This window comes from Poecile atricapillus, chromosome 21, assembly GCF_030490865.1.
Source record: "Poecile atricapillus isolate bPoeAtr1 chromosome 21, bPoeAtr1.hap1, whole genome shotgun sequence".
NCBI classification, from domain to species: Eukaryota; Metazoa; Chordata; class Aves; order Passeriformes; family Paridae; genus Poecile; species Poecile atricapillus.
In genome coordinates, this window is record NC_081269.1 from 2,164,994 (window position 1) to 2,177,351 (window position 12,358).

Consider the following 12,358-nt stretch of genomic DNA (forward strand, 5'->3'; position numbering starts at 1 on the left):
CTAAGAATGATCAAAACCATGTATAAAGACTTGAGTGGAGTGTCACAGCTGGCTGATGTGTTGTTGGGCATGGTCAAACCAAGCCTCTGTGTTCTCAGTAATTACACTGGCAACAATTGCCACTTAAGATTTCTTATGGTCTGTAGTGTAGTTTTTTTAGTGTCTAGCCTGAAGCAAAGCTTATCTAGGTGAGCTTTTTCCTATATAAAATCTGTGTCTCTGCTGTGGATTCACTCCTTGGTAAGTTTGCAGTTACAGGTGGTCTCTGACAACTTCCCTTTGTCCGTAAATTTACCTGTCCTTCACCAGTTCTGTTAAAATGGGTAATACTGGAAGGGATCAAGCAGAAAATTGTCCACATGAACAGACATTTCTTTTGTATCTTACGATATATTGCTGAGTTTGTGGATAAAACATTCCTTTGAGGGAGAATGTTGCCCTGACAGACCCCATTATGTCCAGTTTGAAATACTACCTCTGGATTTGTTTTGACCCTGTCTGCTTATAACAGACAGAATAATTTCACAGGCAGTGTTAAGAACCAAGTTTCAGTGTTTACATCCTAAAAACTGGGAGAGAGGATGTGTGGTTGGAAGTGGCTGCTCAGTTGGACCTTGTGTTTGCTATGCTGACAACGATACCCTTCACATCTGTCACCACACACCCTCCACGCTGCTCCTCCTCGCCCATTTGCTGTGTATTCCCAGTGTTCGCCACTTTTCCCACATTCCCACCCGTGACCCTTTTTCCTCATCACTTTGCCTTGTGTGTTCATTCCATTTGCAGATCATCCCACACCATCCCATTGTGCTGTATCTGTTTCCCATTCTGCTTTTCTCGATGATGAAGAATTTAGTGACTTTATGCAAGGGCCTGTTGAAACCCCCAAATTGGTGCCTCAATCCACCTCTCAGCCTTTCCATCCTGCCACTGAGGCTGGGCAGCTGCTTTCAGAGAGGGCTGTGCTCCAACCTGTCCCTCCAGCCCAGGCTCCAGTGTTATCCACCCTGCATGGTACAACTGGGCAGGTTCCTTATTTTCCTACCTCTGCATCTCCATCCAATACCCATAAAACAGGTAACTCTAAAGTATCTTCTTTTACATGTCACCCTCTGAGCTACACGAGTCTTTACTTAATTTGTTGGGTTTTTTTTTTTTCAGTCTGGCTGGAAAAAATAATTTAGGCAATTAAGCAGAAATCTGCCGATCCATGGGAAAAGATGATTTAAGTCCTCTTCTCCCTTCCTTTAGAACTGCCTGTAAAAGCAAGTTCTGTGTGGATCCAAATACTGCTAAATATACACATGCCTGATCTTAGGTGAATTAAATCTTGTGTTTTAGCATTATCCTAAGCCTATGAGGTAAAAAAGGACACAGTTGAGATGGTGGTGTATGAAATAATGATTATGCTGTTGTGGAGCACTTGTGTGCTTCCTCCCTTGGAGGCTGAAGGGATGTTGATGAGATGAACTGAAGAATTTTGGAGAAATAAGTAGGTGCTGGGCACTTCTGCTCCTGATGCCTAGATGATTATGCAACAATAATCTTAATACAGGAAATAGTTTTGTGTCGTCCTCCTCTTACTTGTTTTTTGCTTTGTTGAATTTGTTGTGTTTGTGGTAAGTGAAGGGCAGAACCAGGCTCTGAAAGTGTCCAGAGAGGGTGGTGCTGTTGGTCTGAGCTGGGGCTGATCGTCTCTTAACTTACCAGTGGTACCAAAAGTACTTTTCCTTTGAACAGTATGGAAGTGCAGTCTGGGCAGTTCATAACAAAGTATAAATAATTCCTCCTGCTGTTTATTCAGGCTATTCCTTGGAGGAGAAAGCCTTAGCTAATGGCCCAGATGAATCTGAACAAGAGCAAACCAAACTTAAAACATCCGAAGTTGGGCACAAAGCCTCGGCTGCAAGCCAAGCCCATCCCAGTCTCACCAGCAGTGACTGGGATGTTGTAGGTGGACATGAAAGTGGTCCCACTGCTGCTGCAGAGGTGCACAAGGCTTCAGAACAAAACAGAGCAGTTGAAGAGTGTGGTGAGCAATGAAATGTTTGACAGAATTTCAGTCTAATGAGATGCTGCTTGGTGCTAACACCCTGTTCACTAATTCCAAGGCCAGCCCTGCATAATTTTGCTCTGAACGCCTGCTTGAATAATTTGTCAGTGCCTCCTGCTCCTTGCTCAAAGTGTAACTGCCATGATTTTGCTCTGAACTTTCTCCATGTGAGTTTATTGTTGTAATCCCCTTTAACATGTTTGTTTAATCAGGTTTGCTGTTTTAAAATGTTCTGTCCTGGCTTGGGGAAAAAGCAGTGTTGTCTAAAGGTATTTTTAAAAAACTGTTTAGGGAAACTTACCACTAAGGATGGTCAATGCCATGATGGGTTTTAATCTTTTAACCTTGAGGGGGCAAAATCTTGCCAGGTTAAAACTCTTAGCTAGTTAATACTTGTTTCTCAGGTATTTGCTGCTCATGCACATTATGTCTAAAACTACCTGTGCTTTAGGGATGAATATTCAAAACATGTTCTAGAGAAAAACTTAAAACAAGGTTTTGTTCCAGTTTGGGTTTTGTTAAAACTGTTGACAGAGTGTGGAAGGGGGTTTAAAACTGAAGAATAATGAGATCTGAGGAAGTGGCAAATTTATTTTACTTGGTTGGTGAAATGGAAGAAATTGCTTACATTAGAATGTGCTTGGAGCTGTGGGATGGTTAGAAATTAGACTGCAGTCAGGAATCCATGTGAAAGATGAGGAGATGCAAGGGTACTGGGAAAGACAATGAAATCTGAAATGATGCTGATTTTGGTCAGAGCTCCATCCAGGATGAGCATAACACATGCTGAGGGGAAGAGTCCACGTAGTGGAGAAGGAAATAACCGATTTTCAGGGAGTGAAGTGTGGCAGATGATGTTACAAAAGCCTGTAGGAATGAAGGTGGCTGTGGTGTCCCCTGGAGCTGAAGACTGGGAGCAGTGGAAACAGGTTTGTGGATGTGGGATATGATCTTGCTGAGGTTCAGTCACTGGGCTGTTTGTGGATTTCCTAGGGGAGGATGTTCTGGGGGAACATTGTGGGGTTTATGGTAGGTATGGATTTATTTATTCCACAAATAGCCCTAACAGCAGGGAGCTGATATGAAGCTGAATTTGTTATGACACAGAACTGCTCTGAGCCTTGAAGACAGTGAGACTTTAGGTTCTGTACATCTGAACATTGAGAGGGAGGCACGTGAGGAGCTCCTTATTTCATTACATATATAACTATAATCTATTACTGTCAAACCATTCTAGTTATTATTTCATATTCCTGCAGTATCTGTTTTTCCTCTGGGCACAGTGATTCCTATCTGAAATCTTTGCCTGAAATGCTGAATGATGCTGACCAGCTGTGGTGTAGTCTCTTAAGATGATTGTATCCTAATACAACTGTTTTTCTTACTGAATGGAATACCTTTAGGAGTTGGAGTGTTCCCTCCCCAGGACCCTATCCAGCAAATTATGCCTCCCTGGATTTACAACGACAGCTTGGTCCCAGGTAAACCAACCAGTGGGCATTTGTCCAGGTGGGCAGTGCAAGGTGTGAACATACCTGTGCTGGTGTGGCCACTTACTGATCAAAGCCCTGTTCTCTTATCAAAGGAATCCTGGATCTTTGACACATTACATGTTTATGGTGTCTTATCTGCATTTGAAGAAATTGGGGTTTTATTTGAGCATGTTAACAAATTCTAGATTAAACATTTATGGCAGCAGCTTATCCCAGCAGAGGATGCATTGCTGATAATGCTGCTTTCATGGGCATTCTGTTTTTTGGCATGTCGTGTAATTAGGCAGGCTCATTTCTGAAGGCTATTTGTCTTCTATGTGTAAATAACACAGTGAATAGAAAATGAATTGCTGTAGTAAATATTGATTACACTGAGGTTTAAATACATAAAGCTCTTAGAACTATCTTTTTGTATGGGTTATGCTGCAATTTCATTAAAGAAATGTGGTTTGAAATGCAGCACCAAGTGTATTTTATATAAAATATTTCTCTGCTTGAGTTAAACTTGTCTGTAAAGACTATCCAATAACACATTTAGATGAAATATGATGATACAATACAGTGCCAGAATGCTCTTGTCTTACCTTACATTGAGTGCTTCTGATTTGATATCATGTTGAGTTTGAGACAGCATAAAAAAGCAATAATATTTGAAAAGAGCAGTTGTCACTGTCTAACACTGCCTCCCTCGCTACAGAGCTGTATAAGAAAATCTTAGAAACCACTTTGACTCCTGCTGGCATTGACACAGCCAAGCTCTACCCCATCCTGATGTCGTCGGGACTGCCCAGGGAGACCCTGGGGCAGATCTGGGCTCTGGCCAACCGCACCACGCCCGGGAAGCTCACCAAGGAGGAGCTCTACTGCGTGCTGGCCATGATAGCAGTGACTCAGGTACGGCTCTCACCTGGCAGCCCCTGAGCAGCCTGCCCTGGCTGTGTCAGCACTGGTGCCTGGGAATGCACTCCTCCAGTAAAACACTGCTTCTGTTGATGTCCAGAGGAGAAACCGCCCTTGTGGCTTCAGTGGGATTATAATTTTATCAATTTCATCACTTACATTTCAATTACTCTTTTCTTTAGTGTCAGTTCTTAGTTCTTAGATACAGTTACAAAAACATATATATATGTGTGTATTACATATATACATATATGTATATGTATTTTTAATATCAAATGTAACAAGTGACACAACAAGAATACAAGGCCTCAAGCTGTGCCAGGGGAGTTTGAGCTGGGACCTGAGGAAGAATTTCTCCATGGAAGGGGTTATTAAGCACTGGAAGGGGCTGCCCAGGGAGGTTTGGAGTGCCCATCCCTGGAGTTGTCCAAGGAATGACTGGATGTGGCACTCAGTGCTCTGGGCTGGGTGACTGGGTGGGTCAAAGGTTCGACTCAGTGGCCTTGGAGGGCTTTTCCTACCTCAGTAATTCTGTGTTGAATATAATTCACTTCCATGGACCTTGATGGCATGGTGGGATGTGGGGGGTTTTCTGGGAGCTTGACCAGTACCCTGCTCGTTGTTGGCATCGGTACCACAAGCTGAAACTGGAGCTGGGAACGCTCTGCACCCTTTTATCAACTGTGCACGTGGATCTGTTCGTTTGTTGCCTCTGCAGAGGGGGATCCCTGCCGTGAGCCCGGACGTGCTGAACCAGTTTCCAGCCGCGCCCGTCCCCACCCTGTCCGGGTTCCCGGTGCCGCTGCCCGGCGGGGTGAGCCAGCCCCCGCTGCTGCCCGCGGCTGCCCCGGCCCCCGTGGGGCTGGCCATGGGGCCCTCCGTGATGGGCATGAGCATCCCCGGCCCTGCTGCAGCCCCGGCCGCGGCTCCGGCGCCAGCTCCAGCGGGAGGAGCTGCAGCACAGCCTTCCGGAGCCTTCCTGCCCTCCTACCCGCCCGGCCAGGTGAGCTCCTCCCTGCCTGCAAAACCCCCTGCCCTGGGAGGGAAATTAGCCTGCCACTTCCCAACTTACACGGTGAGAACAGGTTTTGAGTAACTGGCAGAAAACCAGAGCTGAAATCCAGCATGTGATGTCTGAAAATGTGAAGTGCCACTAAGGGCTTGCTTTTATTTTTTCAGTTCTTTCTGGTGGCATTAGAAGAGGTACAAAAGTGTTCTGTATTACAAAGAGGATTTTAGTTGTAGTTAGGATTTTGTAATGCACATAAAATGGAGTGTTAGGTTAAACTGCACAACAGACTCCAATAGCTGGTAAAATAGGAGTTTCAGGAGCAGCTGAGAACACTGAAAACCGTCAGTTTACAAAGGTAAATCAAGTGGGAGATAAATTTTGCTGTTTGCAGACATGGTTCATCCTTCAGAAAATATTTTTTACTGTGCTATTAATTTTAAATAATTGATTGATTTAAATTATTAATATGTGTCCTGTATTACAAGATGACATGGCTATGATCAATAATACATTTATTGTGAAAGGAGTAGAGTTCCTCTGTTCATTCTTGCTCCCTGTAAACCTGTGTTTGAGTAGGGTGAGGTGCAGACAAAATGGAAATTTTGATGATGCTGGTATTGAAAGGTTCTTTTCCTTTTTTCCCCTTTTAATCACACTGCTCCCAGCTGCTTTCATGCTGTATGACAATTTGAAGAGCCAACAGCATAGCAATTCATGTGTTGTTTGTAACTCAGGTAGTAAAACCAGAAGATGATGACTTCCAGGAATTTCAGGATGCCTCAAAGTCTGGCTCCCTGGATGACTCCTTCACTGATTTCCAGGGGGACGCAGCCAAAGCCGCCAGTTCACAGCACCGGAGCAGGTACCACGTCCTTGGTGTTTCTGTCATTTCCCTGGCCAGGGCCTAAACTTCTGATACCTGACCATGAATCTCAATTGAAACATCATTCAGACTCCAGCAATCCTGGCTTTTCCTTTGGGAGAAAAGATGTAATTCCTGCTCAGGCAGGTTTTATATAACAAAATAAATAAACATGTTCCTTCTCTTTGATGGCTTACAATCAACCTTTCAAGGTCTACAAAGACTACAAAATTTCAGCCTTCTTTCCTCTTTATGCACCTCCCAGGTGTCTAATTGTAGTCAGACACATTTTCTGGAGCTGGCTGTTCTTAGTGGCAAATGTGAGCCCTGATTACCAGGTGCTTCCTCAGCAGTGACATCAAAAGGGAATGCTCAACCCAATTGTTCTCTTACACTACAGCAAATGGCTTCTGTGTAAGAAATAGAGTTTTGCTGATGGCAGAGAAGTCCAGAATGTTTTGGTTTGTAAGGGACATTAAAGGTCAGCAGTTTCACCCCCTACCATGGGCAGAGACACCTTCCATTAGACCAAATTGCTCCAAGCCCTGTCCAGCCTGGCCTTGGACACTCCCAGGGATGTCAGTCAATGCCACATGGATCTGGAGATGCTGATTTAAGTATATCTTGTGTTAGATGTCATTTTGCAGCTGAAGCTGATCTGTTACTGAAAGTTTTGACAGAAAACTGTAAATTGCACAATGGGAAGTAGAGGATCATAAAAAAATATTTCAAAAAATGGTGTTTCTTTTTCACTGCAGCAGTTCTCTTTATTCAGTTGTGAAAGCGTTCAGATTTGAACAAAATGTTACAATGAGCTATAATCTAATTGCTTATGGAGCTTTATTTAAAAAAAAGCCATCTGTGGAGTACAGCTGATTAACCATTCCATTTGCCAAGATTGCATATCTAATAGCCTGCTTTGCAGGGATGGGAAATTTAATTATATTACCATAAGCTTTATATTTTTTTTTTTTGCCTTTGCACTGTCTGTCTGTAAGCATCACAGACCAGCATCAGCACATGTGTGCAAGTGCTTCGTTTGTGTGTTGCTTGTAGGCTGCTGATAAGGAGATTTAAATGGCTCTGGAAAGATTCTTGCTCCAGGCTGAAGAATGCAATAGAAATTCATTCAGGTTTTCAATGTGAATGACACAAACTGGAGGTAGAATGCATCATTCATATGTAAAGGATGTTGTTGTGTGGAGCTGCCAAGGTCTGATAACGGGGCTTGTGTGGAGGGCAAGCAAAGCTCTCTCCTAAATCTTCCAGCATTTGCTAACAAGGTGTTAGGTTGTTGTGGCAGTTTTACTGGATAAAATAGAGTGTGTTTATGCAAAAAGACTTGCTTGTGTAACTGTGCACTAATCCTTATTTTGCTGACTAGATACCTGCCTAAACTGATTGGCACTGACAGAAATTCAAAGTTATTATTTTCCTTCCTTTGAACAGTGACCCCACTTTATTATCTTAATTTTACAATATGTAATGAGATATAATCAGAATTAGATAAGCTGATAGTATGGAGCTGTCAAAATCTCCTGCAGTTTTAACTCTTTACTGTGTCTAGTTCTATCAGGGGGAATTTTCAAAGATATAAATTATGCAGGAGTGATTCCTGGGGTGTGTCTGTGTGCTTGTTCTCTCCTGGGCTACGAATTACTTGGTATAAAATTCTGGAGTTTTTTGTTCGTGGTTTTGATCGAAATTAAAATCAAGAATTGTGCAAATTGACTTTGAACTAAAGAAATATGATTAGGTGAGATAAAGTGGGAATTTACCCAGCTGAGGTCACTTACATCAGGGGCTGGATTAAACACTCATTAAGGCATAAGCTTAGGTTTAGGAACCAAATTGTTCAGACGTAATAAGAGACTCCTTTAAATAAAACCTGAAAATGCAGATTTCTTCTGGATAAATTAAGAAGCTTTGCTTTTATCTCTTTTGTTTTTAGTGTTCCTTCTTTACTAATGCCAGTCCCAGGTACTAAGCCGCTCTCACCAGCTGATAAATATGCTGTGTTTAAAGGAATGGCAGCTGAGAAACCTTCTGAGAGTGCAGCTGCTTTTGGAGGTAAAAGGACAAATACACAACCACTATGAGCAATTTACTGTACAGTTTCATATATCTTCTTTTTGGCATTGATAAGATATTAATATTTAAAAATCAGCAATGAATATAATGTTTGCTGTTTGAATTCATAATTTTGCTGTATGAATTCATACTTTCTCTGTGTAAATGTATTTCTTTTCTCCTCTTCTCTAGATGGAGGGGACAAGTACAGCGCTTTCCGGGAATTAGAGCAACCAGCAGAAAGCAAATACTTGGGTAAGCACTGTGGCTTTATTGTATTTTCATTATCATTTTTAGCATTTCTCTTTGAGCTGCAGAATTTCCATCTCTGCAAATCTAAAATCATGGTGGTGCTGCTTCTCAAAAAATCTTGGTAGGAAATATCTTGAAAAAACAGGGCAATATCCTACTGGAACAATGTGCTGATGGTATTCCTGGAAGGTTGGCATCTCTTCTGGGTGCTCCTGAGTTTTACTTTAAAGTAATGATGTGGTTGGAATTTGTTTTAAGTAAGGAGTCATTCATTTATGAAACCCCTGTGGTGTTTTGTGAGCTTCTCATGTTTGGAACCTCTTCAGGATTAAATACTTGCAGTAAAATGAAATAACATTTGATCTCTTTCTTTACATGTTCTAAAATATAGAAGGTTTCAGTATTTGCCTGCTATCATGGTCTGACCACTCTTAACCCTTTCACCAGCTTACATTTCTAATGGAAAAGTTTGCAATTCTTCAGTAAGTTTAGTTTGCTGTGCTGTTGCAGTTTTGATCACTGAGTAGCAATATCAGGAATATTTACGTTGTTGCTGAGCCAAATGAATTGGTTTGGAGGGGAGGGAGAATGGAATAAAAGGTCAGGCAGTTGTGGTCCTTTACAGCCATTATTAAGAGTATTCTTTTAAATCTTGGTTAAACTAATTTAAAGTGTGACACTGTGGTAGCTTAAGAATTAAATGGTAGGTGGTGTGTTTCTAAAACAGAAAAAAAATCTATTTATTGGACACTCATCTACAAGTAAGCATCAATACTTTAAAATTACAAGTAGTCCAAGTATGTACATGCTGGTGAATGGGTTAAATAATGTTTTCATGTTCAAAAGAACAAAGTAATAAAATTGGCACACCAAAATATTTAATGTAAATTCAATGAAAACATCGTTACCTCGTGTTGGTTTTGTCTCAGCCATCTGGTGATCCCCCTGAAAAAGCTGCAATATTTCAGAGGGAGGAAGGGAGGAATTGCTTCCATAAAAAGCAAATACTGTAGTGGTATAAGTGAAATTCAAAATTACATTCATTGTTTGGCAAACACGAAGAGGATGAGGTGGGGAGAAGAACTTGCATGGAGGCCAAATAAGGCAGTATTGATCTCCTTTTGAATCTATTTGTCATGGTGTGTTTTGTTATTAACTCAGTGTAAAGGGAGTTTAATACGACTTGGAGGCTATTTGAGAGAATGAAGTGTTTGCTGGAGTGAAATGTAGAATCACTGACCTTGGCACTTGTGTGGCTCATGGAAGTTGAGTTTGCAGTTCCGTGTGCATCCCGAGGCCTTTCATTTAAACGCTTTGCGTAAAACCTTCTGACGCTGCATGAAATAATTTGCTTGCTTGCATGGTGTGAATGTGCTGTGTTTGTTGTGCAGGGTTTAACTGTAGTTTTCTCCCTGCTTTCATTCCCAGGAGAGAACCTTGCAGAGTTCAAGCCCACAGGAGCTGATGATGGTTTCACAGATTTCAAAACCGCTGACAGCATCTCCCCATTAGAGCCGCCCTCAAAAGACAAAACCTTCCCTGCGCCCTTCCCTCCTCTGCCCGCTCAGCCAAAACAGCCAACACAAGCCAAGACCCCTTTGAATCTGGCAGACTTGGAGCTCTTTTCCTCTCCTGGAGAAAACAAGCAGCCATCCTTCCCACCTGCGTTTAATGCCTCAAAACCGGGCTCCTTTCCCCCCCCACCCCTTCCACCCGCCTCTGCCCAGCCAGCACCCGGCAAAACTTCAAGCTTAGCTGATGACTTTGGAGAGTTCAACCTTTTTGGGGAATTTTCTAACGGTGCATCAGCCAGTGGACAAGATGACTTTGCAGATTTTATGGCTTTCAACAACGGCGGGGGGTTTTCCGAACAAAAGCCTGATGACAAATACAATGCACTCAAGCTGGAGGCCAGTCCTGGTGCTCAGGCTGCCTCCTCAGCCAGCACAGTGAAGGGTGGGCAGAGCTCTGCCACCACTGCTACGCCCACCAAATACGACATCTTCAAGCAGCTGTCCCTGGAAGGATCTGGAGCGGGCTTCGAGGAGGCCAAGGACAGCGCGCTCTCCTCGGCAAAGAGCGATGATGACTTTGCTGACTTCCACTCCAACAAGTTTTCTTCCAGCGGTGCCGAGAAGTCGCTGGTGGACAAAGTGGCAGCTTTCAAGCAGGCCAAAGAAGACTCTGCTTCGGTGAAATCCCTGGATCTGCCTTCCATCGGCGGCAGCAGCGTGGGCAAGGAGGACTCCGAAGACGCGCTGTCTGTTCAGTTTGACATGAAACTGGCTGATGTGGGAGGAGATCTTAAGCATGTCATGTCTGATAGCTCTTTGGATTTGCCAACAGTTAGTGGCCAGCATCCACCAGCAGCAGGTGAGGAACTGGTTAGATTGCTCTGGTAACGTAGGTGGTGCAGATTGCGTGTTCTCTGTGCTCAATTACAGTATTATGCACTCGTCTTTCAGTAGTGGAAGACTCCTCAGTGTGTGTCCCCGCCAGCCACGGCCCCTCAGCAGGGCACTCTTTAGTTTTTGTCTTAGAGGACTATAAATATAGCTGGAACAGTTTGAACTCCAGGCCAGTTTATTTTTGAGATTTAACATCATCATACTGGTACCTGTTCGCTATTGGCACTTAAGGGACTCGAGTGGAAAATATTCCAGTGTAAACAATGTCATTCCATTTATATCAGCAAGATGATGGCAGAGTCTCACTTTAATCTCTTGTTTTCCACAAAGCATTTGGCTTGGGGACTTCCCCCACCTGGTGCTTCCCAAGGGTCACTAATTGGGGCTGTTAATGAGAGGCTGACTAATCACCAACACCAGTGTATTCCCCTTACAGTGGGGCTCAGTCTGGGTAGCCAGGATTTTGCAGGACTGCAGTTGTAGAGTATTTCACACACCTTCCAGTGTTAAATCCCTCGTGGGAGCCATCGTGCCAAGGGGCTGCAAGTGCTGGTCTCATGACTGGGAGCTCTTGGACCTAAATTTAAACCATGGGACTTTCACTTTATCCTTATCAGGTTTCCACCTTCTTTAATTTCCCTTTATGACAACATTCCTGAGGGAGTGAACTGATCATCTCTGACCTGATCACATATCATAAAACAAATTTCCCAAGTGTCCTGCTTTTTCTTTTCATATATACATAGGAGATAAGCTGTAGTTAAATGTTCTGTGGCCTTCAACAACATGGGAACCATTACTGTGTTCTAGGACAAGTTTTATGCAGTCAAAGGCTTTTCTGAACAGGGGGAACATACAAACTGTAAATGTAAAAGCTCTTACTGCAAGAATTGGTTATTTCCACATGAAATATTTCTTCCATTTTTTGCAGATACGGATAGAGAAAAAATATACAGTACTGTAATTTTGCATTATATGGTATTTTTAAGTAGGGGAGAGAATTAAGTCGACAACTTCGATGTGGAAGATACTCTCTAACAGGGTACAAAATATCAGGAATAATTTATTAGCAAAGACATTTAATTTTCATATTACTGCTTGGGAAAACTCCAAGCTGAGTGAGCTGTCAAAACGTAGCACCAACAGTGTATTCTTGAATGTTTACTTTGGGTTTGAAAGCATTTTTTCCTAATATTTTTCTAGCCTCTTTGGGTGGTAGTTTGACTTCTGTAGCTCTTTACAGGACGTGTGCTTTTGCCACAGCAATCTGTGATGAGTAATTGCTGTTTGTGGCAGGAAAGCCTCTTT

General features: G+C 42.8%; 1 protein-coding gene across 5 annotated transcripts in view; it reads left to right on the top strand.

Moving 5' to 3' along the window:
* Positions 1-12,358, top strand: part of SYNRG (synergin gamma) — a 33,569-nt gene that overhangs the window by 7,511 nt on the left and 13,700 nt on the right. For 2 of the 5 annotated variants that reach the window (XM_058854550.1, XM_058854551.1), the window contains exons 7-15: positions 787-1,077; positions 1,805-2,032; positions 3,457-3,534; positions 4,244-4,440; positions 5,165-5,449; positions 6,193-6,320; positions 8,272-8,390; positions 8,583-8,645; positions 10,071-11,015. In XM_058854550.1, coding sequence (XP_058710533.1) covers positions 787-1,077; positions 1,805-2,032; positions 3,457-3,534; positions 4,244-4,440; positions 5,165-5,449; positions 6,193-6,320; positions 8,272-8,390; positions 8,583-8,645; positions 10,071-11,015 — 2,334 coding nt within the window. The remainder of the gene's footprint in view (positions 1-786; positions 1,078-1,804; positions 2,033-3,456; positions 3,535-4,243; positions 4,441-5,164; positions 5,450-6,192; positions 6,321-8,271; positions 8,391-8,582; positions 8,646-10,070; positions 11,016-12,358) is intronic. The other 3 variants (XM_058854553.1, XM_058854554.1, XM_058854552.1) reach the window with 2 other exon arrangements.